The sequence below is a fragment of the Chelonia mydas genome, chromosome 2, assembly GCF_015237465.2.
Source record: "Chelonia mydas isolate rCheMyd1 chromosome 2, rCheMyd1.pri.v2, whole genome shotgun sequence".
NCBI classification, from domain to species: Eukaryota; Metazoa; Chordata; order Testudines; family Cheloniidae; genus Chelonia; species Chelonia mydas.
Genome location: NC_057850.1, coordinates 4,551,701 through 4,574,195, shown reverse-complemented (window position 1 = coordinate 4,574,195; position 22,495 = coordinate 4,551,701). Strand labels below are relative to the sequence as shown.

Here is a 22,495-nt window from a genome sequence, read left to right as displayed (position 1 = left end):
AAGCAAATGGGACCACATAGCCCAGAGCTGGACTAAGCCTTTCTATTAGTCCAGGCCGAACAAGATGCCTTTTAAAACTGAACCAAGATACTTCCTTATTTGTGCTGTACACGGCCTCACTCCATTTCACAGTGCTCCTTTAAACAAAGATGATTCCAAGCTGAGCAAAACCAAGAGCTTGTGTATATATAGTAACATCTGAAGTCCAGCTAAAGCACACCCTAGTTGAAGAGCATACTGGCACAGTCTCCTTCCCAACCTCTCCCCATAGTATTTCTCACTGACCTACGGGGGCAGAGAATTCCACAGGTTAACGACACACTGCATCAAAATTTATTTTCCTTTGTTGAGAGAAAAGCTATAAGTCCAATTTTCTGCCTGGAGGCAAGATCTGTGTTCACCTCTCAGGAGCTCTGCCAGTTTTTTCTAATGCTGGAGGAACAAGTTCTTCTACAGAGAGCGTGGGATTTTTTTCCTTTTTGTGTGCTTCCCAATGCAGGACCAGAGGCATGGAAGTCTCCAGTAAGGAGTCTCTTGTTTTATTCTTACTTTTTTTTAATTAATTCTCACACAGTCTTTGAATCTTGAAATTCCATCCATCTCTTTCTTTTAAAAGGGCTGTCCTCATACAGAGGTTTCTCTCTGTTTTGGCTGGTCACGCAGCAGAATAGCCTCCTCAGTGAGATCAGGACGCTTGTCACAGCCAGATTCTCAGAGACTTGCTTCACTTGCTGGATAGAGACAGAGGCAACACTGCAGACTGAGGGCTCAGGGTCAAGCAGCGAATCACTGAGAGCTGAAACAAGGAGCAGGTCAGGCACTGACCCGTGATCACCCATAGAGATATGCAAATACGCAATCAGAGACCATGAACTTAGATACACAAATATGCTACCCATGTGATCAGAAACAGCTGTGCCTAGAGGAATACCTTATATGTGCAAATTTGTTACCCAAACATCCAGAAACAGACAGGCACACACTCTAGTTAAACACACACCCTGAAACAGTCGTGCACAGACACATGACTGGTTAGATGTGCACACTCAGGTATATTAATTTGCTTGGTTCAAAGGCCAGGATCCTCACTTACCACTGAGCAGTGAGGACATATCTCCTCCACTCATGCGGCAGGCATCCATGTGATGAACAATGAACCCTAGAGAGATGGTTAAAATAATTAGCCTCTCACTTCTCCTCACAACCTCCAGTGGGAGCTTCTACTGCTTAGGCCTATCCCCAAATTGAGGAGTTTTCACAACATCTATCAGGTCGTTAGATGAGTTCACAAGCTCCTAGGAGGCCCAAATCTGGAGCATGACTAAAGGGCTGATTTGCAAAGGCGGGGATACCTACTAGAAGTGGGCAAATGGGGATACCCTGGCAAATATTTGGTCAAATGCAAAAATGAATTTTCCTTCAGTTGTATTGGTGAATGTCAGAGGATCTCATTCTGTGATCACTCAAGCTTTGCTAGGGCAAATACTAGCAGAAAGCAAATTGTAGCTCAATTAATGGACACAAACTATTTTCCAATTGTATGCTTGATTATAACTTCTTGAATTCTTCCATTGACCTGGCTACTGCCTCCCGGGCAGATGGGTTAACTACGCCAATGGGAAATCCCTCCCATCAGCACAGACAGTGTCTACACTGAAGCTCTACAGTGAGGCAGCTTCACTCCTGTAGCATTTTAAGTGGAGACAAGCCCAAAGTTACAGTTACATTAGTTTGGTGAGTTACAGCGTGAAGAAGTATATATATTCAATTGTAACACTTGCCGTTTGCACAATCAGCTGCCCAAGAATTAGTCATTAAAGCTATTTGCAAATCCTTTTGAATCAAAAATACTCTGCAGAATTTCACTATGTGGTCAAAGATCAAAAAAGCAAAATGTGCCTAATAAATAATTAGCTGTGAATTATTAACTCAGCTCTAGTATTTGCATTGTTCTAAAGCAGTTATTCCAGGAATAGCATAGTGTGGGGTTTAGAAGAATTCTGATGAAAGCATGGGGCTTGAAAGGGCTGTAACTTGCTTCCTATAGTTCTTTATAAACCCCAAGAAAGAGGAAAGGAAGCTCAGAAAAAGGCTTTGATAGAAGTTGCTTACAAAGGTCAAGTGTGTGGTTTGGTTTACCTGTGAACATACTGGCTGCCCTCCTCACGGGAGCCTGGCTACTCTTCAGATAGTGCTGGCTCTGGAACAGGAATTCATGGATTCTGCCTGAGTATTGCTGAACCTAGGGAGGAATGAGGAGACCTCTCTGAATATTAGAGCGAGCTTGGCTGGGGAGTAGAAGAAAGGGAAATACTGTATCTAGGTCAACAAGGTGAGGAGGGTATAAGAGGAGACACAGGCTGGATCCTAGTGGGCTAACAGACTGATCCAACTTTGGTGCCAGCAGCTAATTCTTTCAAATCCAGAGCTTTCACCTTCTAGGCAAACTCCTCTCAAGCCTGGTCTGTGCTAAAAAGTTAGGTCGACCCAGCCACGTTGCTCAAGAATCTGAAAAATTCAAACCCATCAACGGCATAGGTAAACCAACGTAATCCCCGGTGTGGACAGTGCTAGGTTGATAGAAGAATTCTTCCCACCTAGCTACTGCCTCTCAGGGAGGTGGATTACTTACTCCAACAGGCGACCCCTTCCCATCGGCATAGGTAGTGTCTACATGGAAGTGCTACAGCAGCATGGCTGTGCCACTGTAGTGTTTCAAGTGTAGACAAGCCCTTGGAATGTTGCTGGAGTCACCAGAGAACAGCATTAGGGGGAGGGAAAAGAGGTCCTATGGGGCCTCAGTGAACATGGGAGCCCACTGGTAGTGGGTGGAGGGATAGCTCAGTGGTTTGAGCATTGGCCTGCTAAACCCTGGGTTGTGAGTTCAATCCTTGAGGGGGCCATTTAAGGATCTGGGGCAAAAATTGGGGATTGGTCCTGCTTTGAGCAGGGGGTTGGACTAGATGACCTCCTGAGGTCCCTTCCAACCCTGATATTCTATGATTGATAGACGACTCTCCCAAAGGCAGCAGTGGAAGACCATTCACCTGAAATATTTAAAACTAGACTGGATGGAGCACAGACATTCCTCCATTTTCAGGAGACGGGGCTGGGTCACCTAGTGCCTCTGTTCAGTTTCTAATGTCTCTGATTCTGCTGCAGACAATTCCTGCCAGCGAGATTTTGAACAGGAAAAAGCATCACGAGCACTCTCTGAGTGCTCCATGGCCTTGTCCCCAGCACTGATGGCACCTGCCTATTCCCACTGCATTGTCCCCAAGTGCCCTTCCCACTGCCTATGGGCATTGCTCACGGTATCACTTTTAGACAAACACCAAGGATTTTCAAGCTTTCCAGTTCACCAGTGTGATCTAAGACAGCAGCAGCAGGGTGTGGACAGGAGGGTTACCAAGCCTGCAAAGCGAGATCTTGGGGGAGATGCAAGTCATTTTAAATATGGTGCCATTTATTAGATAACTCATATGCCCCCCACCACCAAATCATCCCATTCCAAATAAAAGCCCACTGTTCACTGACCAGGTGCTTGCAGACATTGCACAAGGCCTGCTGATTGTCATAATGGGCCATGGTGAATATCTCCTCCAGCAATTTCCATCCCAGGAAGTCATTACATCGGGCTAAAGTCCACTCACAGCTCTGCATGGCAAAGGGGAGAGAGGGAGGTCAGAAGGACAGATGCTGTTGATCATGTCCAATAGCCACTGAAAGCCAACAAAGAAAACTTACCCTAAGTAGGAGAGGGAAGGAAAGGGTTAATGGCCTCCTCCTTGACCCTTGTAGTCTCTCTGTTCCTATCCCACAAAAAGAGCCAGAGCTAGGGCCCTGGGGTCCTACAGTCTCCTCCCACATTTTTGGTGGGCAGATGTTTGCAGATGCATTCATGCAAATGAGGTGCTTAGGCTGCAATTACCTGATTTATAGAGTTTTGCAATTGCAGACAGATGCGCATGCAAGTTTTGAGAGGTGCATTTGTAGATGCCACCCAGCAATGTGGCCTTAATGTCCCTGCCTTCCTGTTAATGGCATCTGGCATTGATTCTTCGCATGGGCTAAAATGGTACCGGAAGTGTCTGTGAGGAGCAGTATTTTTACATTTGGGTTCATGTGTACAGGAAACACATTAGGGTAAAAAGCAGAAAAGATTGTGCCGTGGGAAATGGCTCTAGAGAGGAATCTGGCAGAAGAGCCTGACAATTGTCATTCCTGAGGGCTGGAGAAATGACGCTAAGTCTTACCTCAACCACCTCCTGGTCCTGGTCATGCAAAAGGAGGAGCAACGGCACCAAGCTGCTGAGGACTTGCTCCTGCATGATGGATTTAGACTTTAGGTTCAAACCTCTTAAGAGGGTCCCAAACAGGCCAATGGCAGAAGAACGCACCTTGTCTCTGGGCTGTGAGTAATACACAAAGAGGGAGCTCTCACTGAAAGCTGTTTCAGCACAGAGCAGTGTCTGTGTAATGGAAACTACAGACTCAGACTGAGGCTTTATAACCGTGCATAGCCTGCCTATGGAGAAAGAATGGCTCTTTATACAGTGCGGAGGATTGAGGAAATTCATTGGATTGAGGATTCAGGCAGTTCATTCCCAGTACAGTTTCATATGTAGGTGTTAGAGGTTCTCTGCGCTAAGGTTCAGGCATCTCTATACAAGAGGTGCATACCCTGTGTCAGGGTTCCTTCCCCACTCTGAACTCTAGGGTACAGATGTAGGGACCCACATGAAAAACTCCCTAAGCTTATTCTTACCAGCTTAGGTTAAAAACTTCCCCAAGGTACAAACTTTGCCTTGTCCTTGAACAGTATGCTGCCACCACCAAGTGTTTTAAACATAGAACAGGGAAAGAGACCACTTGGAGATGTCTTTCTCCAAAATATCCCCCCAAGCCCTACACACCCCCTTTCCTGGGGAGGCTTGAGAATAATATCCTAACCTATTTGTTACAAAATCATCAAAGACCCAAACCCCTGGATCTTGGAACAATGGAAAAATCAGTCAGGTTCTTAAAAGAAGGATTTTATTAAAAAAAAAAGAATGGTAGAAATCATCTCTGTAAAATCAGGATGGAAAATACTTTACCGGGTATTCAGATTCAAAACACTGAGGATCCCCCTCTGGGCAAAACCTTAAAGTTACAGAAAACAGGAATAAGCCTCCCTCTTAACACAGGGAAAATTCACATAAAACAAAAGATAAACTAATCCGCCTTGCCTGGCTTACCTATACTGGTTGCAATACTGGAGACTTGGATTAGGATGGGTTGGAGAAGATGGATTTATGTCTGCCTCTCTCAGTCCCAAGAGAGAACAACCCGTAAACAAAGAGCACAAACAAAAGCCTCCTCTCCACCCCCCAGATTTGAAAGTATCTTGTCCCCTTATTTGTCCTTTGGGTCAGGCGCCAGCCAGGTTAGCTGAGCTTCTTAACCCTTCACAGGTAACAGGATGTTGCCTCTGGCCAGGAGGGATTTTATAACACTGTATACAGAAAGGTGGTTACCCTTCCCTTTATATTTATGACACACTGCTAACACCGTGTCATTGTAACATAATGGCAGAGTCTGTGCCATGTCCTTCTCTAGTGGTCTGGCCACTAGAAGATAAGAACCCACTACTGCTGCCAGCTAGTTAAATTACTCCATTTGCTCAAGTGGTAGAGACTTGTGCGGTGGCACAGAAGGTCATGGGCCCAAACTCAGTTGACAATTAATTGTGGGGAGGGTGTTGTTAAATCAGCAGCACATCCTGCTGCATAACACATAGAACATCATAATCCTGCATCTTCCAGTGGATTACATCTTCCATATTCTGCAGCATACTGCTTGCGTATCAGATAAAATTTAAACCTCCAGATAGTGTTGCCATAATATCTTTCTGGTCTCAGGGTCCTTCGTTCACCAAAGATTGCTGCGGGGAAATCAAGCTGTCCTTCTAGTTCAGAATCAATAGAGACACTCACTCTCAGTCACCCAATCAACCATTGACAGAAATCCCCATTGTCATGGGAGACCCTGTATGGGGAGCCAAATGCCTGATGGAAAATCCTGTCTATAGACTGGTTGAGGTTTAAATGTCTGGGTTTGCTGTAACCCTGAGCATTCATTTCCTCCTGTAATGAGGAAGGCCTGCTTTACTCTGAGGAAAGGATGAAATTGGAGACCAATATCAATTCTGTAGTATTGTGAGCTGCAGATCATGCCTATAGCAGAGAGTATACCTCTGACTAATAGAGAACATCGGAATCTGCCCTACTGATGACTTATTCACAGGCTTTTCTATGGTGTTCGTCACTAGTTTTTGAGCACCTCACAAGCAATATAGAATATGACCTCACAGTGCCCTGGGAGGTCAGGAAATATCAGTAACTCCATTTTGCAGATGGGTAACAGACTAGATATTGCCCTATTGAGCTTGACTGTGACAGGACATGAACTTTACCTCTGACAGAGCATTCCAAAGCCGACCCCAATAAGCATGGCTATAAGTGGATCTGTACTGCTGCTTAATAAAGGCCCAACAGGATCCACTGAACGAAAACTGAGCTCGGGATCAGGGAAAGCAGGAGGAACCAAGAATCGAAGGGATTAAAAAAGGAGGTTGTCCCCTCACAAAGGGTACTGCTTTTCCCTGGGAGCAGTAACCAGCTCCTCCTCCACACACATAGGAACCTTCCTTTTCCCGTTGCCTTACGTCATCCAGGAAGGGCCGAAGCGTCTTCGCAATCCGAACACAGATGGAGCTGATGTTCACCCTGTCCCTGTGGTGTCTGAGAATGCTTCCCAGAGCAGTGATGGCCTCCTCAACAAGCCTCTCGTGTGTCTCGTTCAAACCCACCAGGATGGCAGGAAGGAGAGCCTGGAGCTGTTTCACCTGCAGAAAAGAAGCTCATCAGAAGAGATGGAATACTGACTCATACGCCTCAGTCACTGCACAATGTAACCAGCAGACTGAAGACAGAGGATGCTCGGAGCATGGTCCCTCCCAGGATTCAGAGACTCGCTTTCTGTTAGCTGGATGCAGGGTATTGACAGCTCTTTGTCACCTTCCTGGAACATTATTGACCCCCTGGTGAAGCACTCCCAGATGTCACTCACTCAGCCCTGAACCATCCAGCAGTTCTGGTTCTACTTCTGCAGACCTAGGATTTGCGTCAGTGCCATCAACACCAGCTACATGGTTCTGTTATGCTCACGACAGGCTTGTTTTGGTATTACTGGAGTTGGTTTTATAACTGAAAATAATGATAATTCACTATTCAGTTTTCAGAGTAGCAGCCATGTTAGTCTGTATTCGCAAAAAAGAAAAGGAGTACTTGTGGCACGTTAGAGACTAACCAATTTATTTGAGCATAAGCTTTTGTGAGCTACAGCTCACTTCATCGGATGCATTCAGTGGAAAATACAGTGAGGAGATTTATATACACACAGAACATGACAGTTGTCACTTCTATACCTAAGGCAGCATGGTCTAGAAATAGGCCTGGAACAAGTCAGGACTCCTGGGATCTAGTCCTAGCTGCACAACTGACTTGCCTGGGCAAGTCATAGAATCATAGAATCATAGAATATCAGGTTTGGAAGGGACCTGAGGAGGTCATCTAGTCCAACCCCCTGCTCAAAGCAGGACCAATCCCCAATCAAATCATCCCAGCCAAGGCTTTGTCAAGCCTGACCTTAAAAACTTCCAAGGAAGGAGATTCTACCACCTCCCTAGGTAACGCATTCCAGTGTTTCACCACCCTCTTAGTGAAAAAGTTTTTCCTAATATCCAACCTAAACCTCCCCCACTGCAACTTGAGACCATTACTCCTTGTCCTGTCCTCTTCTACCACTGAGAATAGTCTAGAACCATCCTCTCTGGAACCACCTCTCAGGTAGTTGAAAGCAGCTATCAAATCCCCCCTCATTCTTCTCTTCCGCAGACTAAACAATCCCAGTTCCCTCAGCCTCTCCTCATAAGTCATGTGTTCCAGACCCCTAATCATTTTTGTTGCCCTTCGCTGGACTCTCTCCAATTTATCCACGTCCTTCTTGTAGTGTGGGGCCCAAAACTGGACACAGTACTCCAGATGAGGCCTCACCAATGTCGAATAGAGGGGAACGATCACGTCCCTCGATCTGCTCACTATGCCCCTACTTATACATCCCAAAATGCCATTGGCCTTCTTGTCAACAAGGGCACACTGCTGACTCATATCCAGCTTCTCGTCCACTGTAACCCCTAGGTCCTTTTCCGCAGAACTGCTGCCTAACCATTCGGTCCCTAGTCTGTAGCTGTGCATTGGGTTCTTCCGTCCTAAGTGCAGGACCCTGCACTTATCCTTATTGAACCGCATCAGGTTTCTTTTGGCCCAATCCTCCAATTTGTCTAGGTCCCTCTGTATCCTATCCCTCCCCTCCAGCGTATCTACCACTCCTCCCAGTTTAGTATCATCCGCAAATTTGCTGAGAGTGCAATCCACACCATCCTCCAGATCATTTATGAAGATATTGAACAAAACCGGCCCCAGGACCGACCCCTGGGGCACTCCACTTGACACCGGCTGCCAACTAGACATGGAGCCATTGATCACTACCCGTTGAGCCCGACAATCTAGCCAACTTTCTATCCACCTTATAGTCCATTCATCCAGCCCATACTTCTTTCACTTACACACATGCTTTCAGAAGTAGCCTCTAATTTTGGGGGCCTAGTTGCAGACATGTAAGGCCTGGTATTCAGAGGAGCTGAGTATCTGCAGCTCCTATAGAAGTCCCTCTTATTGCTATTACCTTCTGCTGGTGAAGTGCCATGTTTCCAAGCCCATGCAGACTTAGCCAGCGGACAGTGGGTCTCGGATCTATCCGCCACTCTTCCAGCCTACCCAGAATAGTTCGTCTTGGCAATAGCTTGGTCACAGATTTGCTACGGAGAAGCTAAAATCAAAACAGTGAGTCCATTACAAGCAGAAAACAGAGATTTCTCTCTCCAGGTGTGTTCTTTGGATGAATATCAGAGGCAAAATTCCCTGCATTCTGCTATAAAATCTCCTAGAGTCATAGAGGTTTAGGCCATAAGGGACCACCAGATCATCTAATTTGACCTGTATATCACAAACCACCAGCACTCGCACACTAAAACATTAGACCAAAATATTACAATGCACAGCCCACTCCTGTGTGAATGCAGTTCACTCCTCACTCGCATTTCATGAGGTGTGAATAGGCTTTTCTCACAGCTGTCCCCAGGCAAGGGACTCAGAAGTAGGATTGGTCTGTAAATTAAAAATAAAAATCCAGGAAAGTGACAGGTTTCAGAGTAACAGCCGTGTTAGTCTGTATTCGCAAAAAGAAAAGGAGGACTTGTGGCACCTTATTGTTAGTCTCTAAGGTGCCACAAGTCCAGGAAAGTGAGTATCTCTAGATCTCATGGCTTTAGGTGAGGGACCGTTCTGTGCAGACAGTCCCAAAGAACTGGGAAAAGACAAGCCATCTAATTAGTGAGGAAACCTGGAGAGAAATATCCTTGGTGATCTCTCATTCTTTCCCTGTATCACCCAATGGTTTAGCCCATCCAAAACTAATGCTTCTGCAATTGAAGATAGGATCTCTCATCATGCTTCTCCCACCAGAATCAGTGACAAGGAACAGATAAGAGGATGACCAAGTTGCTGATGCAAATTCCCCATTCAACACTGAGCTACTGAAGTCTGGAGCTAAACTGCTCCCTAGAAGCCTAGCCGCGCATGTCAATTAACCCATCTTACCCCAGTGAAGAAGGCCATGGCTGTCAAAGTTTTCTCTTCATCCTCAATGCGGAGATTTGGGATGGTATTGGCAAGAAGCCCAGAGAGATGGTGGCTTGCATGTGTAACCATGGCTCTGTGATATAAATCAGACACATAATTATCGGAGGAATATATAGTAACAAAGTTGCAACAGATGGCAGCCTGAGCATGAATCAGCCCAGGGCAGCCAGAGGAACTTGAAGCTTTCATTGCCTACCTAGCCAGCAGAAGGACCCCTTCCAGGTAACCCTCAGCAGTTGAGAGAAGGTCCCAGCCTCCCACTTTCTCCATCCATGGCAATACAATTTCTTTTCTATCTCGGATCAGCAGGACCTTCAGAGCTTCCACTGCACAGCTACTTTGAAAAAAAGACCAGGGTTATGGAATTAAAACAACCCCTCTCAGTTCATGTTTATAAGCACCAAGATACATAGGGTCAAATTCTACAGAGTTACACAAGGGATTATTTTGACCCATTCAGCATACTGGGATATAACTGAGACCCCAATCCTACCTTCACCCCACTACACAGACACTCCCATCACCTCATAGGCAGTCTGACAGGCTAGATCTGAGACATCAACACCCTGCAGGCGTGGCATGTATAGCAAAGGAAGGGAGATCACAGAATAAGTTTGAAACAGATATCACAGGGGCACACTGGGGAATGTGGGATTGCTTCCTGGTTTGAGACATTTAAAATGAGCCTGCAGAACCAACTGCAGGAAATAATCCTGCACTGGCCCACAGTGGGTAGATTAGATGTGACACTGTAGCTCATCTCCAATTTCTGTTCACATGGGTGTGTGTATGGATGGAACGTATGGCTATTAAATGCCTCCTCTCTGTCTGAGTCCCCCCCTATAACTCCTGGGAACTTTCCATGGCATGATTATTATCTTAGTAATAGTCTCTGAGCTGGTTTATCTGGGCTCTCTGCTCCAATACTTGGTTCTGATCTCCAGTGGGGCCTATCAAATATGGTGATGGGTTGGGAAATCAGAAGGTAGCTAATAACACAGCTGGTAACTGTCTATAAAACAAGAGGGTGTAGATGAGAGCTGAAAGAAGAGTAAGGGTGGTGTGCGATTGCAGGACAAATTTCTCTGTGAAAAGAGAGATTAATGTCTCCCATAAGTAATTAGGGAACCTACACTGGGAAGATCTCAGGAATTACCTGGAAGAAAGAAGGATGTTACAGTGCTCAGGGGACAAATACTATAGACAGAAAGGTGTTTGGCCCTGAATGGGGCCCAGTGGTCTCTTTCCATCTAAGCTACAATGTGTAGATGTTGGAGTATTTAGGAGCTTTGGTAAGGTCAGGAAATGGTAAAGGAGCCCCACAGTGGATAGCTGATATAAGTTATCAGCATTCCCTTTGCATAGCAGCTGGGTAACAGACTCATCCGACTCTGCTAAGCCTTTATTGGGTGTGGTTTCCAAGAGTTCTGAGGGATTTAGGAACTTTTCAGTGAATTGGGCACCACACACTGGAAGGGGCCTTGGTAGGTCATCTAGTCCAGTCCCCTGCACTGAGGCAAGACTAAGTGTTTGCTAGACCACCCCGGCAGGTGTTTGTCTAACCTGTTCTTAAAAACCTCCAATGATGGAGTTTCCTCAACCTCCCTACGTAATTTGTTCTAGTGCTTAACTACCCTTACAGTTAGGAAGCTTTTCCTAATGTCTAACCTAAATCTCCGTTGCTGAAATTTAAGACCATTTCTTCTTTTCCTGTCTTCTGTGGATAAGGAAAACAATTACTCTCTTCTTTATAACAACTTTACATCCTTGAAGACTGTTATCATATCCCCCCTCCATCTTCTCTTTTTCCAGACTAAACAAACCCATTTTTTTCAATCTTTCTGCATAGGTCATGTTTTCTAGACCTTTAATCATTTTTGTTGCTCGCTTCTGGACTTTCTCCAGTTTGTCCACATTTTTCCAAAGTATGGTGGCCAGAACTGGACACAATATTCCAGTTGAGGCCTTATCAGTGCTAAGTGGAAGAATTACTTCTCATGTCTTGCTTACAACACTCCTGCTAATACATCCCCGAATAACGTTTGCTTTTTTGCAAGAGTATTACATTATTGAGTCATATCTGGTTTGTGATCAACTATAACCCGCAGATCCTTTTCTGTAGTACTCCTTCCTAGGTAGTCATTTCCCATTTTGTATTTGTGCAATTGATTATTTCTTCCTAAGTATAATACTTCACATTTGTCCTTATTGAATTCCATCCTATTTCTCTAGTTGGTCAAAATAATTTTGAATACGAGTCCTGTCCTCCAAAGTGCTTGCAACCTCTCCCAGCTTGGTATCATGCACAAACTTCAAAGTGTATACTCTCTGCCATTATCCAAATCATTTATGAAGATATTGAATAGAACTGAACCCAGGACAAATCCCACTCAGTATACCCTTCCAGTTTGACAGTGAACCATTGATAACTACTCTGAGTATGTTTTTCCAACCATTTGTGCACACACCTTATAGTAAAGTTGTCTAGACTGTATTTCCCTAGTTTGTTTATGAGAAGGTCATGTGAGTATCAAAAACCTTATTAAAGTTGAGATACATCACATCTACTGCTTTCCCCTTATACACAAGACTTGTTACCTTGTCAAAGAATATTAGATCAGTTTGACATACTTTGTCCTTGACAAATCCATTTTAACTGTTACTTATCACCTTATTATCTTCTAGGTGCTTACAAATTGATTGCTTGATTATTTGCTCCATTATCTTTCTGGATACTGAAGTTAAACTAACTGGTCTATAATTCCCTGAGTTGTCCTTATTCTCTTTTTTATAGAGAAGTACTATATTTGCCCTTTTCCAGTCCTCTGAGATCTCTCCCATCCTCCACAGTTCCTCAAAAATAATCACTAATGGCTCAGAGATCTCTTTAGCCAGTTCCTGAAGTAGTCTAGGATGTATTTCATTAGGCCCTGCCAACTTGAAGGCATCTAACTTGTCTAAGTAATTCTTAACTTGTTCTTTCCCTATTTTAGCCTCAGATCCTACCCCATTTACACTGATGTTTACTACATTAGTAATCCGATCACTGCTAATCTTTTTGGTGAAAACTGAAGCAAAAAGGGCATTTAATACTCTGGTCATTGCTTCATTTTCTGTTGTTGTCTTTCCCGGTCTTCCTCTTGCTTCTAACATATTTGCAAAAAGTTTTCTTGTTACCCTTTATCTCCCTAGCTAGTTTAATCTCTTTTTGTGCCTTGGCCTTTCTAATGTTGTCCCTATATGCTTGTGTTGGTTTTTTACATTTATCCTTTGTACATTGATCTAGTTTCCACTTTTTGTATGACTGTTTTTTGAGTTTCAGGATACCGAAGATTTCCTGGGTAAGCCAGTGTTGTTTCTTACCATACTTACTATTTTTCCTGTGCATTGGGAGAGTTTTCTCTTGTGCCCTTAATAATGTTTCTTTAAAAAAACTGCCAACTCTCCTGAACTCCTTTTTCCCCTTAGGGCTGGTCTACACTACGGGGAGATCGGCACTGCTGCAATCGGTGCAGCAGGGATCAATTTAGCAGGTCTAGTGAAGACAGCGGGGTAAATCAATCTAAGCTGCATTGACTCCAGCTACGTTATTCACATAGCTGGAGTAGTGTAACTTAGGTTGGCTTACCCCCGTAGTGAAGACAAGCCCTTAGACATGCTTCCCACAGGATCTTACCTGTCAGTTCTCTGAGTTTGCTAAAATCTGCCTTCTTGAAGTCCACGGTCTTTATTCTACTGTTTTTCCTCCTACCATTCCTTTGCATCATGAACTCTATCATGATCACTTTCACCCAAGCTGCCTTCCACCTTCAAATTCTCAACCAGTTCCTCTCTATTTGTCCAAATCAAATCTAGAACAGCCTCTCCCCTAGTAGCTTTATCCACCTTCTGTACAAAAAAGTTATCTCCAATGCATTCCAAGAACTTACTGGATAATCTGTGCCCTGCTGTGTTATTTTCTCAATAGATGTCTGTGTAGCTGAAGTCCTGGGCTTTGGATGATTTTGTTAGTTGTTTAAAAAAAGCCTCATCAGTCTCTTCTTCCTGGTGAGGTGGTCAATAGTAGCCCGCTACCATGACATCACCCTTGTTTTTACCCTTTGATCCTTACTCAGAGACTTTCAACAGGTCTGCCTCCCACTTCTATCTCATCCTCAGTACAAGAGTACACAAGGGATACATCTTCAATATACACGGCAACCCTGCCTCTTTATTTTCCTGTAGTGTTGTCTGTGCGTCGTTATGAGGTTAGAAACACACCCGCTCCCTTCGTAACTGGGCCCTGCCTGGTGGGTGGAGAGGAGCAGTGTACAGCAATACAACACCTATAGGGTGTCAGAAACTGAGACCTGGATGGTCAGACCTAGTGGTTGGAGTAGTAGCAGTGGGGTCTAGTGCTCAGCGTGGTGGCAGTTGGGCCAGGAGCTGGAGCCAGAGCTGAAATCAGGAGTCAAGAGTGCAGTCAGAACAAGGCAAGCGTAGGGCTGGGAGCTAGGCCAGAGGAAGGGCAGGCCTGGAGCTGGCGCAGGGCTGGAGCAGGCTAAGGCCTGCGTTGTCTGTCACAACTAGCAGGCTGGGGAGAGTTCCAAGCCATGAAGTGACATTGAGCAGACTGAGCTGCCGTGTCTCCTGTGAGGCTTATATACCTGCCCTGAGAGTCACCAGCCCAGCTCCTGGCTTGTGGATTGGCTGGAGCCTAGCATGGGAATGACTCATCACCGCATGTGGCTTAATCAGGCTCTGGTTCAGGGATGACTCAACCTCACATCAGGCTTACAGGTGTATTGGTGCCACCCTGAAGGGGATCCAAAAGCCCTGCCATAGCCATCCCAGTGGTGTCTATCAGATGAGGCCCTGCTGAGCCAGCGAGTGACATGGGGTTTGGAGGATTAGTCCCAGCCAGGGTTCAGAGGCAACTCAGGGAGGCCTGACAAGCTGGGGAGCCATTCAGATGCAGCTGAGGCTCATCACCTTTAAAAAAGGGTTTGTTATTGGGCAGAAGCCAAGAAAGGAAGCTTGGAGGAAGCATAGGAGCTACCCTGCATGGTTTGTTGAATTCTGGAGTTTACTGCTTGTAAGGTCACATGGAAGCAGGGCCGGCTCTAGGTTTTTTGCCTCCCCTTGCGAAAAATTTGCCGCCCCAAGCAACTGCCCAAGTAAAAAAAAAAAGAAAAAAGAATGGCCGGAACGCCGCCCCTGGAATTGTGCCACCCCAAGCACGTGATTGCTTTGCTGGTGCCTAGAGCCGGTCCTGCATGGAAGGGGAGCAACTAGAGACTTTTACTCGGTTTGTGTCCATCTGAGTTAAGCCAGAGCCCCTTCAACATGACCCCTCCTTGAGAGGGTGATTTGTGTTCACATCCGAGCCTTCAGTAGGTTCTGCCCAAGCCCTGCCACAAGGAACCACCCATGTGGTTATTGCCTCATAAGCATCTGCTTTTTTCCATAATTACCTCACATGGCTGGCTGTCGTGAGCCTGTTCTGCTGGCCGCACTCCCTTCTGGTGACCTCAGTGTAGCCTGGCAGGCTCACCAGGTAGTGAACTTGAGTCAGCAGAGCTAGGAATAGCTGAGGGTAGAAGCCCCGCATTGCCCCAATGCACACATAGATAGTAAGCATCTCACACAGGGCTCTGGTTGCCTGAGGAAGGTAAGAGAGAAAAATCTAACTCTAAAATCCTCTGTCTCCCCTACATAGAATCATAGAAAGTTTGGTCTGGAAGGCAGCTGGAGAGGCCATCAAGTCCAGTCCCCCTTGCTCAGACAGGACCAAGTAAACCTAGCTCACCTCTGACAGGTGCTTGTCCAACCTGTTCTTAAAAACCTCCAGTGATGGGGATTCCACAGCCTCCCTGGGAACCCTATTCCAGATCTTAGAGTTGGAAAGCTAGTAGCTCACCTTGCTGCAGATTAAGCCCATTACTTCTTGACCTACCTTCTGTGGACATGGAGAACAGTTCATCCCCATGTGACGTGTTCTTCCATATTCTTTATGAAAATATACTTATGATATGAGTGTGACATAACTGAGATATACTTTATGCAAGATAGCTTATGTGAGATATCATTGGAAAGGTTATGATTTACTGAATGCAAAGGGGGAAGGGATAGCTCAGGGGTTTGAGCATTGGCCTGCTAAACCCAGGGTTGTGAGTTCAATCCTTGAGGGGGCCATTTAGGGATTTGGGGCAAAAATTGGGGATTGGTCCTGCTTTGAGCAGGGGGTCGGACTAGATGACCTCCTGAGGTCCCTTCCAATCCTGAGATTCTATGATTCTATGAATTTGTATGCCTGTGTCGTTTCTGTATCTGAAGTTAGGAATATTGACTTTGTATCTGTATTTCAACTGTGGTACTTTGGGTGACGTCCACTGCTAACACTTCAGGTACAACAATGGAAAAGCCAGACAGGGCAGATGGCCCATCAGCAAGGACAATGGACCGTGAAAGGCTTGGCCTGCCTGTGGATTCTCCATACTGCCACTGACTCATGGCCGCTGTGATCCAACAGAGTCAGGTGGTCCTGTCACCTGATACTGAAACATTACATGGGATTTCTTGTAACTTGCCACTGTAAGGGAAAGGGGGTCAAGTTTGGGAAACAAAGGATTCCTGCCTTATATAAATCCTATTTAAGGGTGGAGAGGAAGGGAAGCAGGACTCCTCCTCTCCATGTCCTGTCTGCCCAAGAAGAAAGACTGCAAAAGGCAAGGCAAGAACCGTGTGCTCTGTAATGCCCAGCCCGCTCCTGGACAGTCCAGACATGAAAAGATTAGTTTGTTCTTCTAAAGACACAAAAGCATGTCACAGCTTATTAACTTTACAGAGGAAAATACACCCTTCCCTGTAAACACAGCACTGAGTTGGTTTATAGAAAAAAATAAAACAAATTTATTAACAAGAGGATAGAGGTTAAGTGATGCCAGGTAAAAGGAATAAACTTAGTAAGGGTTACAAGCAAATCCAAGTGAAAACATGTATCTAAAAGTCTAAAACTTAATCTAGCAAGGTGCAGGCTTTGTTCAAGATGGTTTCTCACTTTTATTCAGTTTTCAGAGATTTCAACCACCTCTGGGCTGACAGACCCATCCTTCTCACTTGCAAGAGCTCTGTTCTCTTGTGTCTGTTCAGCGATGGATGCCAAAGATGGCTTCTGTCTTTGCTCATATCTTCCAAAGTTCAATGACTTTGTTTGCAGAGGCAGGATGCCCTCATGCTGTTTTTCCCTTCCTGGGGCTTCCCATCCCTCTGGATGTAAATGGGGCTTCCATTATTTTGATCCCACCATGTTTAATTTATATAGATAGCTACCTTCTCTCCTTTCTGGGACGGAACCTGTTTCTCCCTGTTTGGCCACAGACTTTAAAGCATAATATCATTGAGTAGCCATATTTCTTCATACAGTGTAATACAGACATTTCAGAGTGATATTAATCACCCATGTGCCATTAACTTTCAGAAAATACCTCACTCTATATTATAATACAGTAATATTGTAGAACATCAGTTGATTCAATTACTTATCATTTTAGGTTCAGCCCCTGTCTTCATAGACCAATAAACCTTTGCAATGTATTCTTTGAAAAGTAAAACCCAAACCAAGTTTCTCTCTCTAGCTGAGTGTAGATGCCATGCTGTCTCCTCCCCCTCTTCTTTGCTTGATAGTTTTGTTTGCCTGGTATATAAAAATGGACCTTCATTGTCTCAGTCAGATGAAAGGGCTAGTCAGAGAAGCAAATACACATTCCTTTGTCTAAGGCAGACCTGTTTACCAACTCCCCCTGACATGCCTGGTTTAAACACACATTAGTAATAATTCCAGCATACATCCATAACTCTTAATACACACCATGTGCATACATCACACAAGAATATTAATGATCAATGACTTATTAGTTTTCAAATGATACCTCACAAGCCATATTTTGTACAAAGATTATTACCATAGTGTGTAGGGTGTGAATAGAGGGGTGCTTAGGGTCACAACACCCCAGAATATTAGCCTTTTTCCCAGCTGCATCACACTGTTGACTCATATACAATTTGTGATCCACTATAAGCCCCAGATAATTTTCAGCAGTATTACCACCTAAACGATTGTTTCCCATTTTGTAGTTTTGCATTTGATTTTTCCTTCCTAAGTGTAGTACTTTGCTTTTGTCTTTATTAAATTTCATCTTGTTGATTTCAGATCAATTCTCCAATTTGTCAAGATCATTTTGAATTCTAATCCTGTCTTCCAAAGTGCTTGCAATCCCTCCCACCTTGGTGTTATCTGCAAATTTTATAAGCATCCTCTTCACTCCATTATCCAAGTCATTAATAAAAATATTGACTAGTACCAGACCTAGGACTGACCCCTGTGGACCCCACTAGATACATCCTCCTCGCTTGGTAACTACTTTGTGGGTACAGTCTTTCAACCAGTTGTGCATCCACCTTATAGTAGTTTCATTTAGACCACATTTCCCAAGTTACTACATGTTACTTCATAATCTTGGCAAAGAAAAAGCTTTGTTACCTGACTTACAGTTACAATAAACAAGCTAGTTAAACTCTGTCTCCCAATTGCAAAGGCAAAATGGAGTCATTGCAGCCGGGCCCTGCCAGTAAGAAGGATTATCATTAAGCCCACCTAGACACGCTTTCAACCGGGAAATTTAGCCTTCCATAGAAGGGGCTGAGGAGGCAGAGTGCTTTGCCCTGGGAAACAGATGGTGCTGCATTTTGCTCTGCCATTGTCCCCTCTGATGGGTTGAGAACTTGCTTTTCCTCCAGATGAGCCTCATCCAGTCTTCTGTCAGAAGGGTGTGGTCATGGTAAAAAGTCTTGGTGGAAGGTAAAGTGCAAAAGACAGAGAGACTTTCAGAGTGTCATCAGGCAGATGTGGAACCCATATACACTGTTCCCCCCAGATGTGTCATCAACATCATCCCTCAGTGCTCTGACATACTGCTGCTCAATATGGAGGATACAGAGCTGCTCCCTTTCTCTAGAATGGGAAGTCCAGTTGGTTTGATTACTCACAGCCAGTGGAGTGAGGGAGGCTCCATCACCAGAGCTGCTGCTGTTCTCCTGGAGTCGGGGTTTCAGCTCTCTGAGCAGCTGCCACATAACTTTGGCATTGATTTCTAGGTTTCTGCACAGGCCCTTCCACAGCTCAGCAGCATTGCTGAAAATTCAGAAATGTAGGCACACTGATCAGACCTTCAGCACTCTCCTCTGTTTAGATACGTATATAGCCCCCGTCACCATGGTATCTGTACTCCACTGTGTTCATTAATCACCCCTCTGCATGGAGAAGTTTCTCCTGAACTCCCTTTCCAGGGTCTGACTGCACTTGTGAAGCCTAACATGAAGCCAGGATCCTAAACACGGTCCCAGGGAAGGCCCACAGGACAGAGGGAATCTGCTTGGAATGTGTCCCATCAGGAAACAGGAAGAAATGCAGGGATGATAGACCTGGATCTGAACCAGACTGGGTTTGGTTCTGTAATATCAAAACCCAATGGAGGTGTTGCACCATCAAACTGTGACAGAGCTCTGTTCAGACCTACCAAGTTCATGAGAGCCATGTGTTGAGCCCCAAAGACCCACATGTGCCCCTAGAGCCACGGTTTATGTCTTGTTGACCCAGAGTTTAACTATGAAAAGAAAGGAGCTTCCTTCCTCCTTCTTCTCTGGCACCAGCACAAACAAGCACCCATCACCCATGCATCCTGAGAGTGAGAGTCAGGATTCCTTGGTCCTATTCCCAGTGGCTGACCTTAGGCAAGTCACTTCATCTCTCTTCAATTTCCAGTCTGTAAAATGGGGACAGTACTGACCTACTTCACAGAGGCTTTGTGAGGCTCAAGTCATTACAATTTGTAATGCATCCCTCTACATGCATCCGGCAAAGTGGGTATTCACCCACAAAAGCTTATGCTCCAATACGTCTGTTAGTCTATAAGGTGCCACAGGACTCTTTGCTGCTTTTACAATTTGTAGAGTGCTTTGAGATCCTCATGTGAAAGGCGCTAGAAAGGGGCTATGCATTAATGCAATTACCTGTCACATGGGAGCGAGTGTCTCAGAAGGCTTGAGACCACTTCCTCTGGGTACTCCTCAGCCAATGAACACACCACCCTGAGAGCTGCCCGCCTGGCACTGCCCTCTGGGATGTTGTTTATCTGGAGATAGATGCCATCCACAATGTCTGACACCTGGAGCAAAAGAAAAGGCACTCAAAGATTCACTTCTTCTTGGTGGTGGAAACTGAATTTTCATTAATCATATCTATAATTATTTATAGGGCATGTGTACTTGGGACTTTACGAAATACATAGAGAGACATGGTCCCTGCTCTGTGGAGCTTATACTGTAACTCAGACAGATGTGATACACAGGGCAAAAAGGTACAGAGACCATAATAACAAATTTGTCAGAATTATAACCCAAGGAGTGAGCATGAAGCCCTGGAGAAGAGTAAGAAGGACAGGACAGGTATGAAGGAGCCCTGGATTGGGAGGAACTGTGACAGAGAGCATCTTTCCTGAAGACTTGATTCACAAGTTCATACTGGCAGCTCATTAATACAGCAGCACATAGCCCACTATTGCAATGAAGACACAGATGATTAGTTTAATGCCTAGTAGAGGGATACTGCAATAATACAGACGTGGATACGATTAAGAACACGAGCAGTTTTGGTACACCTGTTAGATTATGGCAAAGTCACTATACAAACCCACAAAGAAGGTCCATTCACTGCCCCCAGCATAGAGAACTCCAATTTCCACCTCTCACAGCTCCTGCCCTCTTACCTTCTCCTTCATCTCAGCCCCGTGGTCCTCCAGAATTGCAGCCAGTGTTGTCGTGGCTGCTTCACTGGCATGGTCAGAGTCCTTCAGACTGGCTACAGTTGTCAGCACCAGGTCGGTAAGTGAGACCAAACTAGTATGCTCTTTGCCGCTCTGAAATAAACAGGATAAAGTCTTTCATTGACGGTACAGTTCTAGATGCCGCCCGCACTGGGGAGACTAAAAGCAAGAGGAATCTGGTCACAGCCTAGTCCCTCACTAGGGCTCCTTAGAGGTTAAGTCACTTGAATCTCCCAGCAGATTGCAAGGTTTCCTCAGGACAAAATTTTCAAACGTAGATTCCTTAGATGGTAGGAGATCTTTGATGGCCGGGACTGTCTTTATTCTCTGTTTATATTGTGCCTAGCACAGTGGGGTCCATGACTAGGGCTTGTAAGTGCTACAGTAATACACATACTAGTAATAATAAAGTTAGGCACTTCAGATCATATTTAAACACCTAATTGGTTTGGTTTTCAGAGATGCACAGAACCCAGCCTCTATTGAATTCGGTGAAGACTGTTGGGTTTTCAGCATGTCTGAGATTATGGCCTTTTAAGTAGGTGTCTACATATGGATTTACAGGCCTAACGTTAGGCACCAACATTTGAAAGCGTTGGCCTAAGCCTTTGCTAGCTTGTTTCATACAATAGCATTGGGCAAGTGGGCTAAGTCTGCCCAGAGGCCCGGTCTGGGTGGGATGATGGCTCAGAGAAGCCCCGATCAGGTAGAAAAAATATGTGGAGAGAGCCAGATTGTTTAGGATAAGTGTACAAAGAAACACAGATTCTGTAGGTTAAATATGCAGAGACCTGGATTGGATGGCATAAATAGGTAGAGAGGCCAGGGTTGCTTGGGATTAGCTTGTGGAGTGGCCAAGATGTAAGTGGGAGGGAAGCTGTAATAAATGGTGAACGTTCATACATGACCATTGCCTTCCTCCTGCGGTAGTGCGGAGGAGTCCTGTTGAGTTTGAGAGCTTGTCCAGTCTCCTGTTATCAGGGGCCCTGCTGTTTCAGGTTTCCTCTTCCCTTGCCAAAGAGTGAGGTCCCATTGATTCTGGACAATGTGTTGCTCCACCACTTCTCCTGCAGCAGCACCGGACTCCTGCGTTACAGACCTCTGCTGCTCCTGCTGTAGGGTGAGATCCTGTTTGTCTGCAATACAGAGCTGTGTCTTCATATCTGGCGAGCTGGCCTCCCATTTATTGACTTGCATCTTTACTTGGTCTCCAATTTGGCTGATTCCTGATTCATTTTTCTCCATCAGCATGTTGATCTGTGAGATTTCACTGTGTACCTTGGAGAGCTTGGCTTTAATTTCCATTGATGAGTCTGAAAGTACCTGCAACGTCCCCTTGATAACCTGGATTTCTTCAAGCACAGCTGAGAGATCTCTCACTGAGGGAGGAGCAGTGGCTATTTCAGGAGAAGAGGGAGAGGATTTTAGCTTTTTTACAGCCTGAAACTTCTCCTGAACCCACAAAGAGCTTAGTTCTCTCTTCAGACTAGACTGTGTTCCCTTCCTGGCAGCAACCAGCTGGACTGTTTGAGATTTCTCCTGCTGCAAGGTGAGGTTCTTCTCAACCTTTGGAGAGGAGCTTATGCCCTCACCAGCAATAATTATCTCAGAGACACTACCAGACTTCTGTTTGCTCTTCTTTTGAGGGTCTTGCCGTGCAACTGAAGTCATACTGTAATTAAATCAGGAAGAGCCATTAATTATTTTCCATTCGTCCTTAGGAATTGCAGAACAAATGGCAGGGACCCATACATCTCAACTTGCCACGGCTGAATTGTGAGACACAATGTATGACCAAGACCCAGAATGAAGGACACTAAAAATGGT

At 45.1% G+C, this 22,495-nt stretch overlaps 1 protein-coding gene across 1 annotated transcript; it reads right to left on the bottom strand.

Moving 5' to 3' along the window:
* Positions 1 to 438: 438 nt before the first annotated feature.
* MROH6 (maestro heat like repeat family member 6) lies at positions 439 to 22,339 on the bottom strand. Its single transcript, XM_027827984.3, has 14 exons — positions 21,572 to 22,339; positions 20,612 to 20,761; positions 19,857 to 20,011; positions 18,834 to 18,978; positions 15,260 to 15,447; positions 10,003 to 10,140; positions 9,765 to 9,879; positions 8,791 to 8,934; positions 6,710 to 6,889; positions 4,257 to 4,412; positions 3,538 to 3,657; positions 2,140 to 2,242; positions 1,094 to 1,159; positions 439 to 796 (listed from the first exon to the last, which is right to left on the bottom strand). Exons 1-14 carry the CDS (start codon positions 22,337 to 22,339, stop codon positions 567 to 569), a joined length of 2,658 nt encoding a protein of 885 aa, XP_027683785.3. The 3' UTR covers positions 439 to 566.
* Positions 22,340 to 22,495: the final 156 nt, after the last annotated feature.